Source organism: Eufriesea mexicana, unplaced genomic scaffold, assembly GCF_001483705.2.
Source record: "Eufriesea mexicana isolate 0111107269 unplaced genomic scaffold, ASM148370v2 scaffold2119, whole genome shotgun sequence".
NCBI classification, from domain to species: domain Eukaryota; kingdom Metazoa; phylum Arthropoda; class Insecta; order Hymenoptera; family Apidae; genus Eufriesea; species Eufriesea mexicana.
Window position 1 is genome coordinate 783,031 of NW_016910196.1, and position 20,282 is coordinate 803,312.

Here is a 20,282-nt window from a genome sequence, read left to right on the forward strand (position 1 = left end):
TACGCAAACACTCGATTCCCGAGTTCGTAGCTCGTTGCAGTACCGAGGAGTTGCCGGCCCGACAGTTAGAGGCTCGCTGTCTAAAGAGAGGGGCTAGTTAGCGAGGCGCGCGGCCGTTCGGGGCTGCCATAAACAATGGTTTTAGCGAGTGCGTATACACACAGCGGACTCCCACGGTTCGCAAGAGGGAACGGGAACGTCTCCGAGAGCGAACGAGCCTGGTCTTTACGCGCACTTTGCCCGTCCGCCGTTCACCCACTTTGCTTTAGTTAAGGCCGTTTCGAGCGTTCCTAGATACTCCTCTCTCTCGCGGCGTCCAACGATCGTCTGGCTTTTACCCGACGTTTACTCGGCGTTCTAGCTACATTCCAGCCTCCATTAGGCGACCAGCACGAGCCCCCCTGTTTCCGAACAGCGCCGCGGACCAGAAGGTTACCCGATTGCCTACCAGCTAAACAATCATCCTCTCTCGTCCTCATTTCCGATAAGTTCCTGGCCTTTTTGCGCTAACCCCCGAGCCAGCTCTGCAGTTTCTTGCCCCGCGGCGGGAAGCCGTGTCGTTCCCTCCCTCCCCAACCCCCTTCTCGCTCGTTTTTTCGGCGCGGAAACGACGCAGATGATCGTCGGTTTTCTGAGGTTTAGAGAGGCATAGAATGGCCAGCTTCGGGGAGTTTCTATTTCTCTGAGCTTCGGATGGGTGTTGCCGCGTTCTCTCGGTTCGCTTTCTGACCGGAACTCGCAAATAAAATGGGCGTGATCCTCGAGATATCCGACGTCGCGTAGACGCGTGTAACTCGCTTTTTACTCGCTTTTTACTCGCCATACGTCCCTGTCATTCCATTCCGAGTATCGAAGCTTGTAATTTCCAGAAATATACCTTTTCCCCGAGTTCCGTGTTAGCAAGGACAGAGTTTCCACGCGGTAGTCGAAAGCGAGCTTAAATCTAAACGTTAAGAGATAATTTCACGTTCAATTAACGGAAACAGGTAGCAAAGATCTACCAGTTTCGCGACCATCTTACGAGCGCGAAAAATGGCGGAGCACGGGTGCTGCCGCGAATTTCACGGCTGACCGGCGAACCTCGAATGACAATTGGCCAGGCCGGGGTTGCCAGCCCGAGAACACTTTACGCCATTCTTCCCCGGCATTCCCGGCCCTGGGAACGGCAGATAATCTCGTTTTTATTGCCCCTGATTCTACCGTACGTTTATTAATACGCTGCCAGGCTATCGCTGCCCTAAGAATCCCAGGTTTCCGCGAAGCGTCTCTTTTAAAGCAAACACGCGGATTATTTTCCGCCATCAGCTACCTCTGTTCGCCGCAGAAGCGTAGCACGGCTGCTTGTCGGCCACTATTCGCAACGGCCTAGAAAAGTAGCGTAAACAAACCGTGCCTTTCACTGTTGTGTCTTCGAAGTGCGAAGAAACACACGCTCGATGAAATAGCCACGATGTAATAAAACGGCGACGACAATTTGGCGCATCGAAATCAAGAGTGAATTCTAGCCAGTCGAGTCTACCTGCGCAGTCCATCTTCCGCGTACTCTACTTTCCTCTCAGTGACACGAATCTCGCTACTGCGTTGCAGGAATAGCGCGATTTGAGGAAGAGATACCGAATTCACGCGTACCATGGTACTATACTAGGTACTACATGTACCTAGAAAAGAATAAATTCGAGTTAGGGTACAGATCTCGAAGTGCATCACGGGAGAAAGAGGTACCTTTCCGAAAAGTGCATGCAGAGGATTACGCGATTCGTCGCACTGTACCTGAAAATTAATATTCACCGAGCGGAACTTGGCTCTTTGCACACGGAGGGAATGTGGACCTGATCGAGTACAGGGTAACAGATGCACGATCTCTGACACGATCGTAAAAATAGAACACGCGAATTTTCGTTATTCATTCGCAGCATGGCGTTCACTAATAGAATCGTATCGTAACATGTATCGAGGAGAGTAATCAGGAGGAACAATAGGACGATGAAGCATTGGCGTTGACGTAAAAGAATTGTTAACCCTCTGACTACGACAGACTTTAAAACGTATTGCACCAGTCGTACCATACGATAGGAATCCATTCGCGATGTACACCAAATACGGTGAAACCTTTTGTCAGCCAAAATACTGTACTCCGCATATTAAAATGACATTATTTATTCCTTCATATTTTGTAGCAAATTGTTAACTGTACATACTTAGAATTTAACAGCCAAAGAAGCTTTCGAGCGCCTTTAGGCGCCCACAGTATCACAAGTGGAAGATTTCTAAGCACCTTTAGGCGTTCAAAGGGTTAAAGAGATATTCGGTGTAATTTATCATACCACCGCGTGAAAAATACAGATTTCAAGAGCATCGAAGATGAAGCTTGCCCCCGTATCATCCTAAATGTTAATACTGCCGAGTAATATACCGCGTGTGCATTGAAACTGGACATTTAATCGAGCATTAAAACTAATTTTCCAATCTGCCGGTTGTTCTCCAATCGAACGACCACCAACGAAACGAAAAATTCAATTTACCCGCTGAAACAATCGAATCATCTTTGCTAACGCGAGGCTGGCTGCAGCGGGTCGGTGGCAAGAAAAGCAATTCTACCGGTGGAACCGAAATCGGAGGCTAAGCGACGGTCGCGGCATCTAGGTCGGCGATCCGGGCGGAGTATCGGCCGAAACGACGCCTCCATTCATCCTTTCATTCATCCGGGAATCAGCGGTGGCTAGCGGGCCCCGCGGCGGCGGCCTTCTCGGCCGTAATAAGCAAAAAAGCAGAGGCCTGCCGGGCCATTACGCGGAGAAGAGCGAGGAAATCGTCGACCGCGGGCGTAAAAAGCGTGGCAAAGCCGATTTCAGCGCGGTTCGACCGCCGCCGCTTCATTTTTCTGCCACTATCCCGCAACGCCCGCGACCATGCTAGACGCGGCCGCCATTGTCTACGCTATTCTTGCGCGGGAAACACGCAAGAATCGTCGATCGAAACTGTGTTACCATTTTCTTGAAAGGGACCGTGCACCTGCGGCGCGACTAACCGACGCGGAGAAAGAAAACGCGGTAGGGAGTAGATTTTTCATGGGGCGGAGAGGCGAGGAGAAATCCTCGAGTTCTTGCCTTTCGGGGCTTTGTTGCTCCGTGATTTGTATGGCCGAGCAATTGGGATACTTGAATCGCGGAGGAAAATGTTTCTCTCTATGGTCTATCTCGAACAGACACCATCATTTTTAGAGAAATCGAGGTGCTTTGACATTCTAATACTAATATTAGGGTAATAACAATGGTCCTCGAATGATGAGGGACGAATAAATATTTCTCGCAGGATCAGCTGTCTAGACAGGGTCACGGTAATCGCAAGAATCGCAGGAATAATAGATATATCGATAAAAAGTACTCACCAGTGTAGAAAAGTCCTCATCACGGTGACACAGGATGTTCCTCCCAAGGCCGTAGCACTTCTTCGGAACGTAGCACTAAAACGCAAATTACCAACGTTAGAATCGCGCATCTGACCCGTTTAAAAGTTTATAAACGACAAATTCGGGAGACAATGAACCCGAAGAACGATTTATTCCGCGCCCTCTGTTTCTCATGAAAATTTACTGCTGTTTTTCATACATAGATGGAGATCTCTACAGGATTTCACGTTGAATATGTTATAGAAGGAGACGAGGGGTTGAACAGACGCCTCGTCCAGATCGACGGGGTGTTGTCAGAGGCGGAGGAGGGTGGCGGAAGACGAGGGTCGGAAGGAGGGTGGCGTGCTATGATCAGCATGGAGCTTCCGGCACACACGACGCAGCATGGTGCTCTTCACCTGGGGGTCGGGGTCGGGGTCAACCCAGGTGACCCAGCCGGAAGTGCTCTGACCGCCATTCATCCGCATCCTCAGGATCCCCTGGCCCTCCACCACCATAATCACGGAGCTGCAACACCCGGAGGTATGCACGAGGACTCCAAGAAAAAACGTATGTTTCTTCTTTCGAATCCATTTTCCTCACATTTTACCTAGGATAACGCGACGCAGGAAAGAGTCGAATTTTATTTCAAATTTCAACAAATTTCAAAACGTATTCAATCTTTCAGTGGAATTTTATCATAGACGAAGACACTTTCCTGCGAGTCTAGTTTTAATTAATTTTAATCCCGAATTCGTTCCTCGTCCAAATATTCCTCGTCGCGACGAATTCTTCCCTTCTTCGGCTACTCGATATTCAAAGAATTCGCGTTCGTGACAGTATCGTTCGTCGATTGCCAGGACAAACGAGATTCGGCGCGACGTGAAAGCCGCGAGGTTAATGTTTCATCACGGTAATTGGTCTTCTTCTTGTCCGCGTTGTCGAGTCGACGTCCACCCCATAAAAACGAGCCACGGGTGATGCCGACACTTGTATACTGGTTCTTCGCCTGCCTCCGTGTATCAGCACGCTTCTGGACATTCCTCGCATTCCTTCCCCTCCGTCATCTTCTTTCTTATACCGCGAAGCAATGTAAATTTGTTTTGCTCCGTCCCTCCGCTTCGATTATTTTATCCCATTTACGCTACGCCTTTATCCAACAACTTCCCTGCCTATGGATAACTTCAAATTTGCAATCGAGCCGAATCTTTGGTACCTTCGATTAATTTTAATTTCTCAATAGGCGACCGATTCCTTTGGTCCCCGATCAGACTCCCAAATTTACCATTCCACGCTACGAAATAAATATAATACCCCTATTTCTCGCAACCCTTTCGCATCTCACAATTCCAAAGAATTACGTACAATTAAATTTCAAAACTCCCGCGTTACTTTCGACGCAGTGTCATTTCGAAAATTAGTGCCCAACGCGTACGTTTTAATTTATAAATGATTTAGGACGAAAAAGATATTTCGTAAATTTTTCCCAGTCGATTCGAAAGCAGACTTCACCGATTCACCCCGAAAGAGAAAAACCATTTACCCCTGAACAAGATCCCAATGGAGATGAAGAGTTTCGATGGTTTTCGAAGTGTCAGGGAAGGCTGCTGCGCGGACCAGGAATAGCACACCGCGATGCTTGGTCCGCAGGTTTTTCCTTTCGATCGACGTAGCGACAGCTAATAACGCGGTCATATTTTTCGCTTGATCCCGAGCCGATAGGAATGTTGTACCCGGCAAAAAGCACGGGGCACGTGCTTGGCGGAAAGCCGCGATAAATCTTCGTCCGGCCTGCTCATCCAGCACGATCTCGAGCGATGACGGTGCACCGTGTTCGCTGAGTCAACTTGGAATTCAGGAATACGTTCGATCGTGCCGCGGGAATAACTCTTTCCGCAGAAAATCGACCTTGTTTCCAGTTTACGTGGCGAGTCGCGGCAGCGTGCACGGGTCGAGCGGAATAAGAGGAGGAGATTTTACGATCGACGTTATACGTCTTCACGGAAGACGAATGGGTCCACTTTCGGACGCGATTTATTTGTCAATTAGCCCGATACCGCAGATGATTTACGGGGCAATTGTCCCGCTCTATAGAGGGCTCTGAATCGTCTGTCGGGGAAAATTGGCGCGTTCGGGTTTATGGATTTATTAATTTCGCGCGAGGGAAAGGGGAAAGGTTTCATTCGAGTTTCTGTTCCTGACGGGGTCCAAGGACTCCACGGAGCCTGTAATTTCCAAAGCGGCAGTCGTAATTTTGGCTGAAGGAATATCTCTGTTTATATCGTTTATATCGGTCGCGGAATTGAACCAGAGCTTGCATCGCTGTTTCTCGCGAGGAGCAAATGAGAGGAATATTTTGTATATTTATTTAATCATAATTCTCTTGCCTTGCGGTTTAAGGATGGCTTCCAGCTGTCTTACAATCTGTCTATGTATATTTATATGCAGTTACTGACAAAAGTTAAGAAACAACGTCATCACTTGGGAATTTCAGTATATTCTTTCAGTATATTCTCTATCTTCTATGATGCATAGGTTGAAACTAAGAATAGCATAATAAAATATATATGTTCGAAAAAGAACTCATTGTTTACTGATGAATGGAATCTTATCTTCTTATGCCATTTTTAAACAGAGAATATACCCAAATTACCAAAAGATTGCATTGTTTCTTAACTTTTGTCGGTAAGCGTACACATATACTATCCATGTTATTTCTACCATGTATATTTACTTCTTTCTTTGGTTTTCCTTTGGTTTCTCTATTGCCCTACATTCGGCGTGCTCTTCCTTTTCTTCAGGATTCTCTCGAGACCTTCAACCCCTTTTCTTTTTCGTCCAAAAATTCCCCCATTGACAAGTCTCCTCTGGTATAGGATCATTCCCTCTGTACATGATTCGTGCTTTCCTCTTGCTGCCCATAGTCTACGTATCCTTTCTTCTTGCTCCTCCCAATGAGAGGAATAATTAAAAATATGGGAAGTAAATATCTCTTTTCCGAAATATTTAATCCACTACCGGTCGAATCGCTTTCCTCGCATCCCCATATAGGATTTCTCGCGTTCCCGAGCGGGAACACTGGTTCCCTCGAAATCTCTTCGTTAAAGCGTAATGACACGCCGGTAACGTGAAGGCCCCTGTTATCCAGAGCTGCTTATCCTCGCATCGATATCGGCTTAATTGAATCTTATCCTCGCGGGACATCGAGCCGGGCGATACGTGCCGATCCTTCGTCAAAGACCGCCAGAACAAGAGCCGCGTGAAAGGCCTCCTTGTTCCGTACGGAACAATCGAGTTAGCTGGAGTTGCCGGCAGTTCCACGGCAACGATCTTTTCGAGCACACGTACACCTATACACGGTGTGCTTGTCGTGCCTGGTTCACCTACTTCGCCACGAAAAATTCGTTCGATAACGCGTGACTCATGGGAATAGCCATCCACGGCCAGCTAGGGATTCAGGTACTTCGGCGCAGTGAAACGAGCGCCAATCACCGTCCATTTTTCATTTCTTAAAGATTTAGGCTGGGTCCTAAATGTTTTGGCAAGATCAATCTTTTTGAGAAATATAAAATATCACGCCTCGATACTGTAATTTCTTCTCGATCTCTTTATCGAAAATAGAAGAGTTACACAGGATCCATCGGAAATGGTAATTTTCTTCTAAGAAACACAGTTGAGTTGGAAATTTCTATAACTCCTGCGCTGATATTTCTTCTTTTAACCCCCCATCGCAAATTCGAAAAGAAAATCCTAATTAAACATCGCGTACTACTATATTGACACCGTATACTCCATCTGTCGATACCGATACTATCGATATTCGGGGACTCCGTTTATTCCCCAAGTCTCCGCTGCGAGTTGAATTAAACCAAATTTGCACTGATTTAAAATCACCGATTACCATTCTATCGCTTCCCACTGGATCCTTTCCCACGCGGGAGTGCAAGATTAATCGGAAGGAAAAAAGTCGGCCGCGTAGGACAGTGGGTTCTGCGAAAGCACCCTGTATAAGCGCGCGAACGCGGCACAAAGGGCCCGGTGAAGCGGTAGTTCTCCGGAACCAGCCGTCGCGCGGTGGACTCTCGTCGTGGTGGAGTCGCGTACACGTATATAGTCGTTCCGGACGCTGAAGAGAGTGGCGCTGGTTAAGGAAGATGAAAGGCTGCCGCCGTGGCAGCAGCCGCTAACGCGGCATGGCCCGTGGTGAACGGCCCCGTACGGGGGAGGGAACGGAGGTACAGAGGCATCCAGGAGGGGTCGTTAAATCTAATGATATCAAGTATTTGACAGAGAGGGCCGCGATCAGTTCGGAGACCACACGCGCGTGTGCCACTCGCGCGTCTATTCGCGGCCGGCCGCGTTTCCCAATCACGATTTGTCTTTTTCCTATGACCGTATCATCGCGACCGTCGCATGAGAGTTGGAATGATCCTCTGCTGGTGGCAGCGAAGTTTATTCAGGAATTCTGCCGTCTTCGAGTATACACCTATGCACTATTTTAGCGTACCCTGCTATTTTCTAGTCTCCGCCATTAACGTTATATATTTTTATTCACGACGTGTTTGAATTTTTCGAATGTATAGTAATAGTTTACGAATAGTATACTTTCTATTTCCTTTTGGTTATCAGTGTTTAATCGTTTGCGATCACGATACGATACGGATCGATGTACTTAAACTTCGCGAATTCGTAATTAATATTAATTACATGGAATTTGTTGTATTACGGGATCATTAAATAATTTTTCAGACACGAGAAAGGGTAAACGAGTACTTAAATACTCGCGTTTTTCCGCCTCCATCGTGTAGATTGCTATCCCTTTACTTTGGCATATATCCTCACGCGATTAGAATCGTTTTTGGCGTGATTTTATCTAGAGAAAATCTAGGCGTGTACGTCTGTGGAGTTGACCAGTGTCCTGGAACAGAGAAAATCGCGCGGAGCTTGGGAAATAGAGCAGTGGAATGGATTTTCCTCGTATCAGCGTGTACTCTGGATCACCTATTGGTTTGATCGATCGGTTATGCGTCTAATGACAATAAGCGCCGCTCGCGGTCCATTCTCATCAGCAGATCGATCTATCAGGCAATCGTATCGCGGCCGTTACTAATTGCATTCACTGACGTTAACGTTAATCAAAGCTCGAAGCATTGTTGATGCGATTCTAAATATTTGTCGTCTCACGCTGAGCGACGTCCCGGCTATTCGAATTAAATTGATCACGCGGGACCACCTCGGGCCATTGTGCCTATATCTCGATCGCCAGAGATCGATATCGTTCGTCTTTGCGGCCAATGACGAGCGCCATGCTGGAAGATCGTCTCGATAGTGACGGACAAAGACCATAATTCAATGTCTCGGTCGGGAATCCACCGATTTCCTTATTTCCTCTACTCCTTTCTACCGCTTTCACGGTAAATTTCGCGTCAGGTTCGCCGAGCTGAAAATTCATTCCCACCCCGAGCTAAATTCCAGGTCTTTTCACATAGAAATTCTGCATAGAAATGGACACCGATATTTTCCACGTTTTCTAACAGTTATCTGAGTAGTATATATAAATAAAAATGTTTTGATAATGAAAACAACTCTCAGTAAAATATTTTAAAGAAAAAATAGATTGATACTTTCTAGAAAATTTTTGTCTCTCTTTCTCTCTCATTCTTAACTCCTTGCATTCGGCGATTTTTTCGAAGAGTTTCTGCCATAAAGTCGATGATATTTTTAAAATGACACCTTGATATTCCACGCATCGTTGAGTAATTGTAAATTTGATATATTAATTAACATCCATCTTTAGAAACTAATTAAATGACAACTGAGAGGCGTCTCTCGAGTGCAAAGGGTTAATAATCGTTACATACCCGTGTCTCCTCTTTGACGATTCTCACATAACTGTTTTATTCTGACAAATTTTTCATTCAAATTTTTATTCATCGCAAATGAGTTTCACTTATTCAACCTCATTCGCATTTACACATATAAAACAAACACTCATAGAAATACTCTAATAAAATAGTATAACCTAAGAATGATTTAATCCTTTGCAGTCGAGAGGGGAGTCTCCATTTAATCAGATTCTGAAGATCGATGTTAATTACTATATCAAATTTAAAATTACCCAACAATGCGTGGAATGTCAAAGTGAAATAATTCTACGTCTTAATTTGCATACGATTTATCATCATCGTCATTTTAAAAATATCGTCGACTTTATGGCAGAAAGTTTTCGAATTACTATTCTTTTGCAACGAAAAAGTCTTCGAGTGCAAAGGGTTAAGACACGTGCTTCCTTTCTAATTAAAAAGCGGTACTAACTCTTTGCACTCGACGATTTTTTGGCTAAAGAAGAATAGAAGTTTAAAGATTTTATGTTACAAAACTGACGATATTTTTCTGAGCAGTGAATAAAAAGTCGTGTGATAATTAACATTATCTGAAATTTGACATATTAACGAATATCGAGTTTCGAAATTTTATTAAATGGCGACTGAAGGGCGTCTCTCGGTCGCAAAGGGTTAAATCGGGCGCGAAAATTCAAAAAATTGCACTCGATTCTGATTCGGAGCAAAAATCCAAATTCCAATTTCCTTTCTCTTCCAACCCATCAATCCTGAAGCATCCGTAGCCGATACACCGTTCCGGCAATCCAATTACGAAGTAAGGTAAATCGCAGAGCGGTTGACAATACGCGAATCGAAAGGGCGAAAGAAAAGCACGAAGAGGATTTTCCATGGGTGCGTTTCCCCTCGCGGCAATTAGTATCGATACGCGGAGCATACTCGGGGTACATCCTTAACGAGCGGACACCGCGCTTAATTAGCCGCGATCGGAAAAATCGTGCCTCGCCGCGGCGCATAAATTGGGTTCCCGTGCCTGGACGCTGATTTTTTCCTCGTTTCGCGATCCTCTCGCGTCGACCACCGCCGCGACAATGTTTTAATTGCGAATCGACCGGTCGCAGCACCGATCCGGCTTCGATTATCTTTAATGGCGCGCGGTTATCTAGTTGCATTAATTTGTAATTAATACCAGGGCGTACTCGGTGACCACCGCATGGAATTATATGCTTTGCCGACCGAGATCCTATCGTACTTGCCCGCGACTTCGTAATCTCGATCGATCGATCTAGCGTCCGTGGCTGCATGGAAAATGGTGGTCGTCCGTCCGGCCACGCGGTTATGGATTCAAGCAGGCAATTTCTATGGGGCTTACGTGTACGGTTAAAATACAGGGAGAGCATCTTTCCTGCCTCTTATTTCTTCCTTTCTCTCCTGGAATTGGCGGGTGATAGCGAAGGATAATTGTGGAATTGCTTTTTCTAAAAAGCGACTCGGTTTATCAACATCGGAACTTAAGGATTAAAGAAAATCCTCGATACTTAAGGATTAGAAATTTCGGTCTACTTTTTGCCGATTCCTCTTAGTCGAGAGTTGGACGGAAAATACAGTTCTACAAAATAAATACGATAATTAAATAACACCTATCCGGGTATCCTGGTCAACACGGAAGATCACTCGAAGGAGCGGTTGCGCAAGAGTGATTAAATCACGATGATTAAAAAAAACTTCGATTTCTTCCAACGAGGATAAGTTTCTCTCTCCGCCGAAACTCGTTCTCTACGGACTCGTTAGAAACAAGCTTTGCTCACCTGGTTCTCTAAAAATTCGAAACTCTCGCTCACCCAGCGCTGCTCACCGTCGATAACATTCACCCTTCCTCGCGGCGGCTCGTCGTGCGTGTATGTCCGAAGGAAAAATGGAAAAACGAAAAAGAGGGAATAAAAAACGAGAGGAAAAGGTATGGAGAAGGTCGCAATTTTCGAGCATAAAATTCACACCTGGCTCGGAAAAGAACCGTGCCTCCACACCTACATTATCCGCCCGATTTGTCGGAACTACATTCTAGCCGGGGTACTATGTCGCCAAGTGCGGGGACAGCGTCGCGCCGCCATGAGATATTAAATCTCACGTCCGTACATTAATTTCATATGCATCGAAACTGTCCGCCTCTTAGAAAGAACACGACGACGAATGCAACGTTGTAGAACCAGCCCCTGCTACACTCGCCGTCCCCTGAAATTAACGAGTTCATTTCGCAACTCGAGCTGAAGGAAGCGTGCACTTGCTGGCGTTTTGTTGCCAGGACGACCTAGCGATAGCCACACGCGCGTCCATTTTCACCGATTTATGATCGAGCGATATGCACGAGCTGGGAAATCGCCGAGCCAGTTTCTTTTTCCAAGAGTATTCGTTTCCTCCGGGAGAAATCAGTCTAAATAGAAGGGGATGAATATTAATCGCACGGAGATAGCAACAATGTTGTTGCTTCGTGCATGATATATCTCTCGGGATTATCGGGTGTTATTACGGTATCGGATTATCAACATGATTGATTATTTTTCGGCTCGTAAACATCTGAAAGTAGCGATCGAACTTCTTCGACTGTCTGGAGAATCTTGCGAATAAATTTATCGCCATTTTAACATCTCCCCTCGTTATCGGTGTGCTACATGTTGTAGCAAGATCGGATTAATAAATCAAAAGCGACGTTTGATTCTGATTATATTTTATATTTCTTGGTGGAATGAAATAAACGGAGGCTAGCAGGCTTCTATGACGCGTGGTGCAAACAATGGACTAAAAGTGTGTGTCCCATCGAATTTTTCAGCAAGCTTTCTATAGACTCTATGACAATCCAGTTCGTCAAAGCAAAGATAGACCACGAATAGATAGATGGCAGAGTGACGCCATCCAAATAAAGATTTCTCTCACAATGTTTCGTGCTATTTCCTCCAGCAAAGGAGAAGCAATTCGACGATTCAAATAATTTCTCACAGCAGAAGTTAAAATAATAACTATTTATTTATTTATTTATCTTAACGGACAGTAACCCTTTGATAACAAGAAACGTAATAATACATTTATTATTTTATTTATTTATAATAAAATAAGAAGAAAAGCAGCAATAAATGAAGAATGTACAAACGTTTAGACATTCCAATAGAGATAAACGGTATGGAAGGATGCGAGAGAACACGGATAATTGTAAACCAAGTCTATTTCTTGGCCCGTGGAGCCGAAATTAATAAATAAATAAAATAAAATAAAATAATAATATACAGAGTCATCTAGAGCTGTTATTAGCCGATAAAAGATACAATATACTCTGCTTAAAATGATTGGGTGAACAGAAAGAATTTAACACTAGAACTACCGATTTTTAATGGATACCTAACTATAACGTGCACAGATTATAGTAATTTCAGCGACACGATATGAGCGAATATATCGATTACAGTTCTTTCTTAATACGAGTTGATACCAATTTTATTCTTAAAGCGGGTGTATGTGTTCGGTGATTGCGAAAAGGAAAATTCTGGGACCAGTCATTTTCACTGGGTTGGTAGTTCTAGCGTAACGAATTATTCCTCGCCAAAGTGACGGGGGCTAATTCCCGAATTTCGAGAGTCTCGATCAACCGTGAACGTGTCAGAGACGTTCTCAAGAATTTCCCAATCGCGATAGCGTAAATCCCCTCGATAGAACACCTGACTCATCGCGACTCGACGACTTTTCGTTACTCGGAGCATCGCTTCCAAGCAGGATCTGTTTCATCGAAGCTTCAACATCCATCTCTTCGCTCCACGGGCAAATCCGTAAGAGCGAGGGACGTCTCCGCTGAACCTACCGCGACCAACGATCTTCTTCTAACACCACGGATAAGAAAAAAAGAGAAAAAGGAAAAAGAGGGAATACGGTAAGGAATTCTTAGCTGGTCGGTTGCCCTCGCGGGGATTCCCATCGTGGCAACCCCGTAACAGAGTGACTGGCAGCACGTAATATTTCGCCAGCCGCGTCTGTGTTCGTATTTAGCGGAGGGAACGTTCGGGGTTGAGATAGCGGCTGGTTATTTATGGGGTTAAATAAAGGAACACAGCGCGATGCCGCGATACCGGCCGCCAGTACAAATAGGTTGCAGCTTGGCTCTGCAGCCTGCTATCGTTGCGAGTCCTCGTGATCTGCAACGCGCAACCTTAGGAGTGTATCTCCTTTTTGCCATGGACTCGCGTCGAACTTTGAGACAGACTGAAATCGCGTTGGTCCACGAAATGCTGTGGATTCTTCAGTGGAAAGCTTCGAATTTGGTACACGTTTGGATCTTTTGGGAAAGACTTCTGGGGAAGCCTGGATGCGATGCTAATAACGTTGGAACTACCGAATTAGTAGAATTGATTGGTTTCGCGTGCTTTGGTACTGTAGTTATTGTAAACGAGCTAAATAATAGGTAATCCTGACGAGATACTCCGATGGCACGTGCCATAGTCTGTCACAGGACGAGCCACTTCGTCCAGACGCGCCGAAGGATAACACGTTACTGAGGTAGAAGGACATCGGTGAAAATCAAGGAGGAACCTGTCTCGTATTGTTCAAGTTGAGCCCCATCTACCATAACCACGTCTATCCATTACGTTAACGTTTAGTCCGATTTTTGTCTCGCGAGTCTCGCAGGATACCATACCATAGATCTAGAAGGAGTTCGTTTTAAGCGTTCTGCTAGACTTTGGCTAAGGTTAAGTTAAAATTTGTCCCATTTGGTTACTATTGCCCACGGAACTTGAATACTGCGCTGTGACACGATGTTGTACGCAAAATTTCGTCTACCTATTTATCGTGGTCAGTCAGGGTACGAAAAACTGACGAGACTTGCCAAAAAAGAACAATATGGATTATTTCTATTATAATAACGTAACACCTCTGTTTTCTTTCTTTTGCACAGATGACGGTGGCCACGGGATGAACCAGGACGGTGAGTCAGAACGCAATATCTTCTCGTAGTTTCTAAAATCGAGAGGGACCGTGATAAAATCGACCTCGACTACCGATCATACCGATTGAACCGAGAAATTGGCGTTAAAGCGGGACCACTACGTCCCACTGATGAAGAAGATCGGCAACGAAGTGACCGCTTGGACGAAAGTTCGGTGTCAACAGGGCTGTACCGTTATCGATGATCCCGTTATAATTAAATACGCGAGGAACCGCTTATCGAAAGCGTCTGTTACCGTATCGCGTCGGCGATCGATCGCGAGAAACAACCAATTATCCTAACACTCGTCGTTATCGGCACAGACGCGCGGCTTCCGCGACCGCGATCTAATTGGTGAACGACGCGGCCAGCTTTAATTTCAGCCTCGATAAATTATCGCTACACCTCGGTCCGACGGGGTGAGCCGAGTTCGGTGGCAGAGTTATTAATCGTCCGGCTCGATTTAATGATTTTTTTCCGCGCCCGCTTTTTGCTCGCTCGCGATCACGCGCTCGCCGTCGAACAGGTATACCCTCCTGGATCTGTCACGGTCGTATCGCGCGCGGAGATCGATACGAAGTTTCGTTTCAGACCCGGATCGGCTAATCGAACGGCTTCGATGCTGACCGGCGTTGACACCTGAAATGTTGCCACGATTTTCTCGTTGAAACGCGTTCACGTAACTTTCGGGTATTTTTATCAGTAAGAATAATTAGAGCGCCGGTCGAAGGTAATCACCGGATAGATCAAAGCCGCGGAATCGACTTTGGAGAGAAACTGGGTCGTTAGATAACCGAGACACGCGAAAAATTATTTCCGCTCGAAGCCTCGAATATTCCGCGATAATATACGAGCTTCGAGGCGATCGATGCACCCTGCAAAAATAAATTTCACACCGTGACGGAGGGAGATCGATGATTCTCGCCTGAAACGACGAAATTTCACGCGAATCGTGCTGCCTACCTGTACTGGAATATTCCCCGGCAGCGTGAATCTCGGCTGGCGAGGAAAGGAACGGAAACGAGCGAAGGCGTGAAAAGAAAGGGAAAAATCGGAAGGCAGAGAGCATAGGTGCCTACGAGTGATCACACGCCTCGTAATTTCGCGAAACGAGCCGGGGGAGAAGCCAACGCCCCCGGTCCCAGCGCGTTTCGAACGAGGGTTCTCGCGCGTTTATCGAGGCTCTCGATCGCGCCTGCGAATCGCGCGATCCGGACGGATAGGTCCGCGATCCACGTCGAGCGCCGCGGATCCGGCGTGGCAGCGCAATGTTCGCGCATAATTTATGCCGATGACGTGGAAACGATTCCGCGTGTAAACGTTCACGCGTGTACGTGTGTGCGCACGGTGTGCGCGCCGCGGTAGGTGGAAGGTGGTGGAGGTAATCACAAGTTTAAAGGGTAAACGGGCCGTAAGGTGCGAGGCCCCTCGAGCTCTCTCTCCCGAGCCGCGCTCAATATTCAACAGGTATTTACATTCGCAAATTGTTTACGTCAGCCCACGATGAAATCTGTCAGGATTTCGTTCCCTCGGCAGCTTAACAGCCTCCACCTTCTCCGCCTTCCTCGCCCTCCGCCGCCGCCTCTTCATCCTCTTCCTCTCGGTCACCTTTGCGCGGCCATCAACCGTCCTCGTCTCTCGTTCGGCTCTCTCCCGCTCGTTTGGACGTCGTTGGCGTGAGCCTGCCCTTTTCTCTGCCTCGCGTGTGCACCCTTCCTCCGGCCAGTAATTACATCTGGGTATTAATCAAGCGTACGTCGGGAACGAGAACCGCGAGATCTTGATTTTCGCCACTTGCCCACGCGGAGGAACTCGCGGCCGACGTAACCCCGAGGTTCGCGCGAGGTTATTAATTTATTGGAGACGCCTGGTTAGCCTGCATTGCTTTGATTTATGGCGTTACGATTGTGCGCCAGAGGTCCCCTGTGCAGGCACCTCGTGCACGCCTGTCTTCCTTCTCGCGCAACTGCCAGGTGATCGAAAAGTTGGGCAATCGAGATAAATCTTTCGATCATCCATCCACGGTACCCTCGATTCGCTCGTCCGTTTCTTATTCCCTTATTTACACCGACGCCAAAGTTTCCCCGTCTACGCGTGTCAGCTCACGTAGCGCGAGGAAAGCTAGGCGAAATATCGTACAGGTATCCCGTTCCATTCTCTGCCGCAACGTTCTACGCCACCTTTTACCAGCCATCCCACCGAACTTCTTATCGCGTTTCCTCGAGGAAAGACAAACAGACGGAAAAAAGCGCAACCAGATCGTATCACCGCGGCAGCATACCCACCATGACGTTCCGTCAAAGCTTGTATACCCTTTCACCGTCGCCGCCGCTCACTCCCTCTTTCTCTCTTTCTCTCTTTCTCTCCGTGGCTATCCATCGAACGTGCCTCGGAGGTTTTTGTCCGTGCCTCCGCGGCGAGGACCCATCCCCGTTAAGGTTTATCGTCGGTCGTTAATACGGACGCGGATTACACGGCGGGCGTATTTGCGCTGGACGGCGGCTCGCGGTTATGCCAGGCCGGTCCTAATTATAGCGTAACACACAAGCGTACCGTATGCCGCGCTTACGTAATCCCGCGATAATGCGGCTCCAGGCTCCTGCATGCCTCGCCTGCCGATCCAGGCATTCGCGCGGCCCCGCCGCCATTATCTGCTACTCCTAGGATAATGACATCGGCAGCGACGAGACGCTCGGCCAACGGGAAAAATCCACCAGCCGATACCGCGAGATCCCGCTTTCGATTAGACGCCAGGGGAATCCCGCTGTTACAGGCCGAGTGGAGAACGGACGATAAGGGTGACGGAGGATGTCCGCGAGCCGAGACTTCCGAGACCTTCGCTAGTAGGTGTCAGGCAATTACCGGGCTTCGAGGTTGAGCTATTGCTTTTGGAAGAAATAGCTCAATGTCGGCTAGAGAATGTGGCTAGTCGAATTCGTCGGGGCTTTGGAAGAACGACGAGTTTTGGAACGTTCGCGTTTAAACAATTTGACAGCTTGACAGAGAACTGGAGGAATCGGTTCTGGGACCCCGATCGAGCAAATTTTACAGCAAGTTTTATAGCGAGAGGTGCTTTATGGGACGCGTTTAATCTTTCGATTGCTAAAAACGAGGAATCCAAGGTTATTCCGTATCCTCGTTACACTGGACGTTCCATCTTGCGAGAATCTGCGCAAACGTACAGCCACAGACACGCGGAAACGCGGACAGATAAGCATCCACGCGACTCCGCTAATAAATACAAATGCGCGAGGGATAGGGAAATATCGTTCGGTTCGAGGAAGACGTTCAGCATGAAAGATCGACTCCACCGGACGCTGATAGCGGTCCCGGGTAAATGATGATCGCGCGAAGAAACTAATGGCCGGCGATTATTTCGAGCGCGTATTCCGGGTCAGCCGGCGAAAAGCACGGTCCACGCCGCGGTGATATCTCCGTTGGACGTCGGTTCATGCCTGATTTCACCTTCAGATTAGGCATTTCGCGGCGCTGGTATCGAGGATGCTCGCCTACCGTCCGTCAGACGACGCCCCGCACGATTCAGGAAGCGGCTGCCGCCTTCTTCTGCCAGTTTCTTCGTCTCGTTCCGCGGCTGCTCGCGCGCTGATTAGCCCGATGATAACATCGATCTGGCCGACGACCTTTCAGATAACGCGTTATCCCGCGATCTCTATGCCCGCGAGATGACTCATCGAACGAGCACCGCGAGCAGCCCGATGCTCCAGCAGCGTCTCTATTGGAAACGATCATCGTCATGCACCCGGAAATTCAGTCGTTCGACGCTTCGCTGGATACTCTTTCGAGAGATTACGCTTTTCCACCGGGACCGAGAGGTTTTCTGACCTCCTTGATCCTCGCGGCAAGCCTCTCCTTTGATCCCTGGGATCCACGTTGTTCGAGTTCCTCGGTGTAAGTGGATCGGGGAGAAGCCGCGCGGCAAACAGCGCAGTCGCTGAAGAGGTTGTCGGGTTATCTATTGACGGAATGTTCAAGTAGGCCTCTCATTCACCGTAAAGATTCTTCTACTTTGCTACTTCGTTCTCGTATCTACATTCCTGGAACACAGGTATCCGCGACGTAACAACGGCAGAAACCGATTCGAACACCGTACCAGACGCTGAAACTCTACTCGACTCCCAATCTCGATACCGTACGCGATTACCGGTCGTCGGGAAATTGTCTGACAAAACCGGCGGGAAAGTGGTATTTATCCTGACATCGAGCTACACTCGCGACTGCGAGTCGCGCAACGAATTCCCAGCAAGCGTACGTACCTCCGTCTCGTCCCCGTCTTCCGTCCAGGAGCAACGGTCAGACTTGCTCGATAAAGCTCTCCGCGGACACGGGCGACGATATTTAAGCCCCTGGTGACCGCCATAAGTCTCTCCGTGGAGCGTTTCTGCGATTCGACAAAGTAATACGGCCGGTTCAACGAGCTCGCTAATCAACGAAACTGTTTCTCCGCGCGGCTATCTGATGCACACGTATGCACACGCCGACCTCGGTGTACCTGCACGCGGCAGCGCGCTCGCGCGCCCGTGTTTCCTTCTCCGTTCGCGCGTAAGTGGTACGTACCACGCCCGCGCACGCGAAAACCCGCTTGGAAGCTGGCCGGACGAAGAGGGAACGAGCGGGCGACGCGGCGCGCCGACGAGGACAGCCGAGCGGAGATAGAGCTCGCGCGCGGAATGATTTGTATTGCTAAATAATCAGCGCCAGTTGTCTAGGATACTGGTTTAATGACACGCGTCGTGGAGGGAGCCGCTCCACGAACTCGTCGGCCATGTGTGCGCGCGTACTCTCTCGCGCGGGAGCCACTCGCGGAGCGCAGTCGTGCCAATTTCGACGGGATAACCGCGTAATTTCTGTTCCGCCGTTCGATTTTCTCCAGCGTCACGAGCCCGTAAATTATTCCGCGCGGACAGCGGTGAAACGATCCAACCTCGCGGAATCTCTCGCTACCGGCTTGTCCATCGCGCCACGCTTCGAATAGTTTCCAATAGTTTCCAATAGTTGCCAATAATTTCCAATAATTTCCAATAATTTCCAATAATTTCTCATTTCTAGCAGGTATGCTCGATTTTCCTTTGATCTACGATCCGAGCATGAATTTCCGCGTATAAGGGATCGCCGGGGCGCCGGGCGGAGGGGGTGAGGGCCGCGCAGGATGTCGTGGAATTCGTGTATCTGACGAGCAGCGGTTCGAGCCACGGAGCGTAGATCGATGCGAGGAATCGGCGGTTTCGCCTCGAATTCCATCGGGCCTCTTCCCTTTTCCAGCGTGGCTCTGCCGCGTCCCGACGCCCAGATACAATCGGTACAACCGCTCCGGTGTATACATAGTCACGTGTATCTGCCGCCGCTTCCATCGCGTGTGCACGGATGCATGTGTGCACCGGCAAGGGTGTGGCACTTTGCTTCGCAACGGTATCATCGTTGGTGCATACCGGTCATCGAAAACGAACTCGCAGACGATTTCGGACCTATCGCGGATAAACCGTTTTCTTCCATTGTCTATTCCGCTACTCGCTGCTCTCTTGATTCTTTCGCTGATAATCTCGGCGAGCGCCGCTCGATTATGGATCCATTTTTCCTTCCCTTCCACTCCATCTCGTACGTTCTCTTGGAATCGGGATCGATCATCGGATTGCGTGCACTATGACGCTATTATTAACTCATTGTTTACCTTATTCTGCCAGTAGGTTCTGTGTTCGTGGATTTCTCGATAACCTCGATCGATTATCACATTCGTACAGATCTAACAAGCGTACTATTACTTGCAGTCGGTGTAATAAATTATCCTATGATCTAAACCGATATGTTGTTCCGTAAAAGCGAATCGAGTCGCGTAACCCGTATAGATATGAAGAAAAATAATTTCCGAATGACAAATAAAGCTCGGAGTAAGACCGCGTGAAAAATCGGGCCGATTTTCCTATGACAAAATCCTAGCCCGACATCAAAGGGTTTCTCTCGCGCAAAATGCCAATAGTTCGCCGATTTATCAATCTAATCGTGCAATCCGACATTCTCCGATTACGCGAACGTTGGTAGTACGATGTATGGAACAAGCCCGGGCCATTTAATT

At 47.8% G+C, this 20,282-nt stretch overlaps 1 protein-coding gene across 1 annotated transcript in view; it reads left to right on the top strand.

The window, feature by feature from the left end:
- The first annotated feature begins 3,756 nt into the window (after positions 1–3,756).
- The window catches only part of sv (paired box protein shaven), a 125,125-nt gene continuing 108,599 nt past the window's right edge, over positions 3,757–20,282 (top strand). The window contains exons 1-2 of the mRNA XM_017903103.1: positions 3,757–3,958; positions 14,165–14,194. Coding sequence (XP_017758592.1) covers positions 3,757–3,958; positions 14,165–14,194 — 232 coding nt within the window. The remainder of the gene's footprint in view (positions 3,959–14,164; positions 14,195–20,282) is intronic.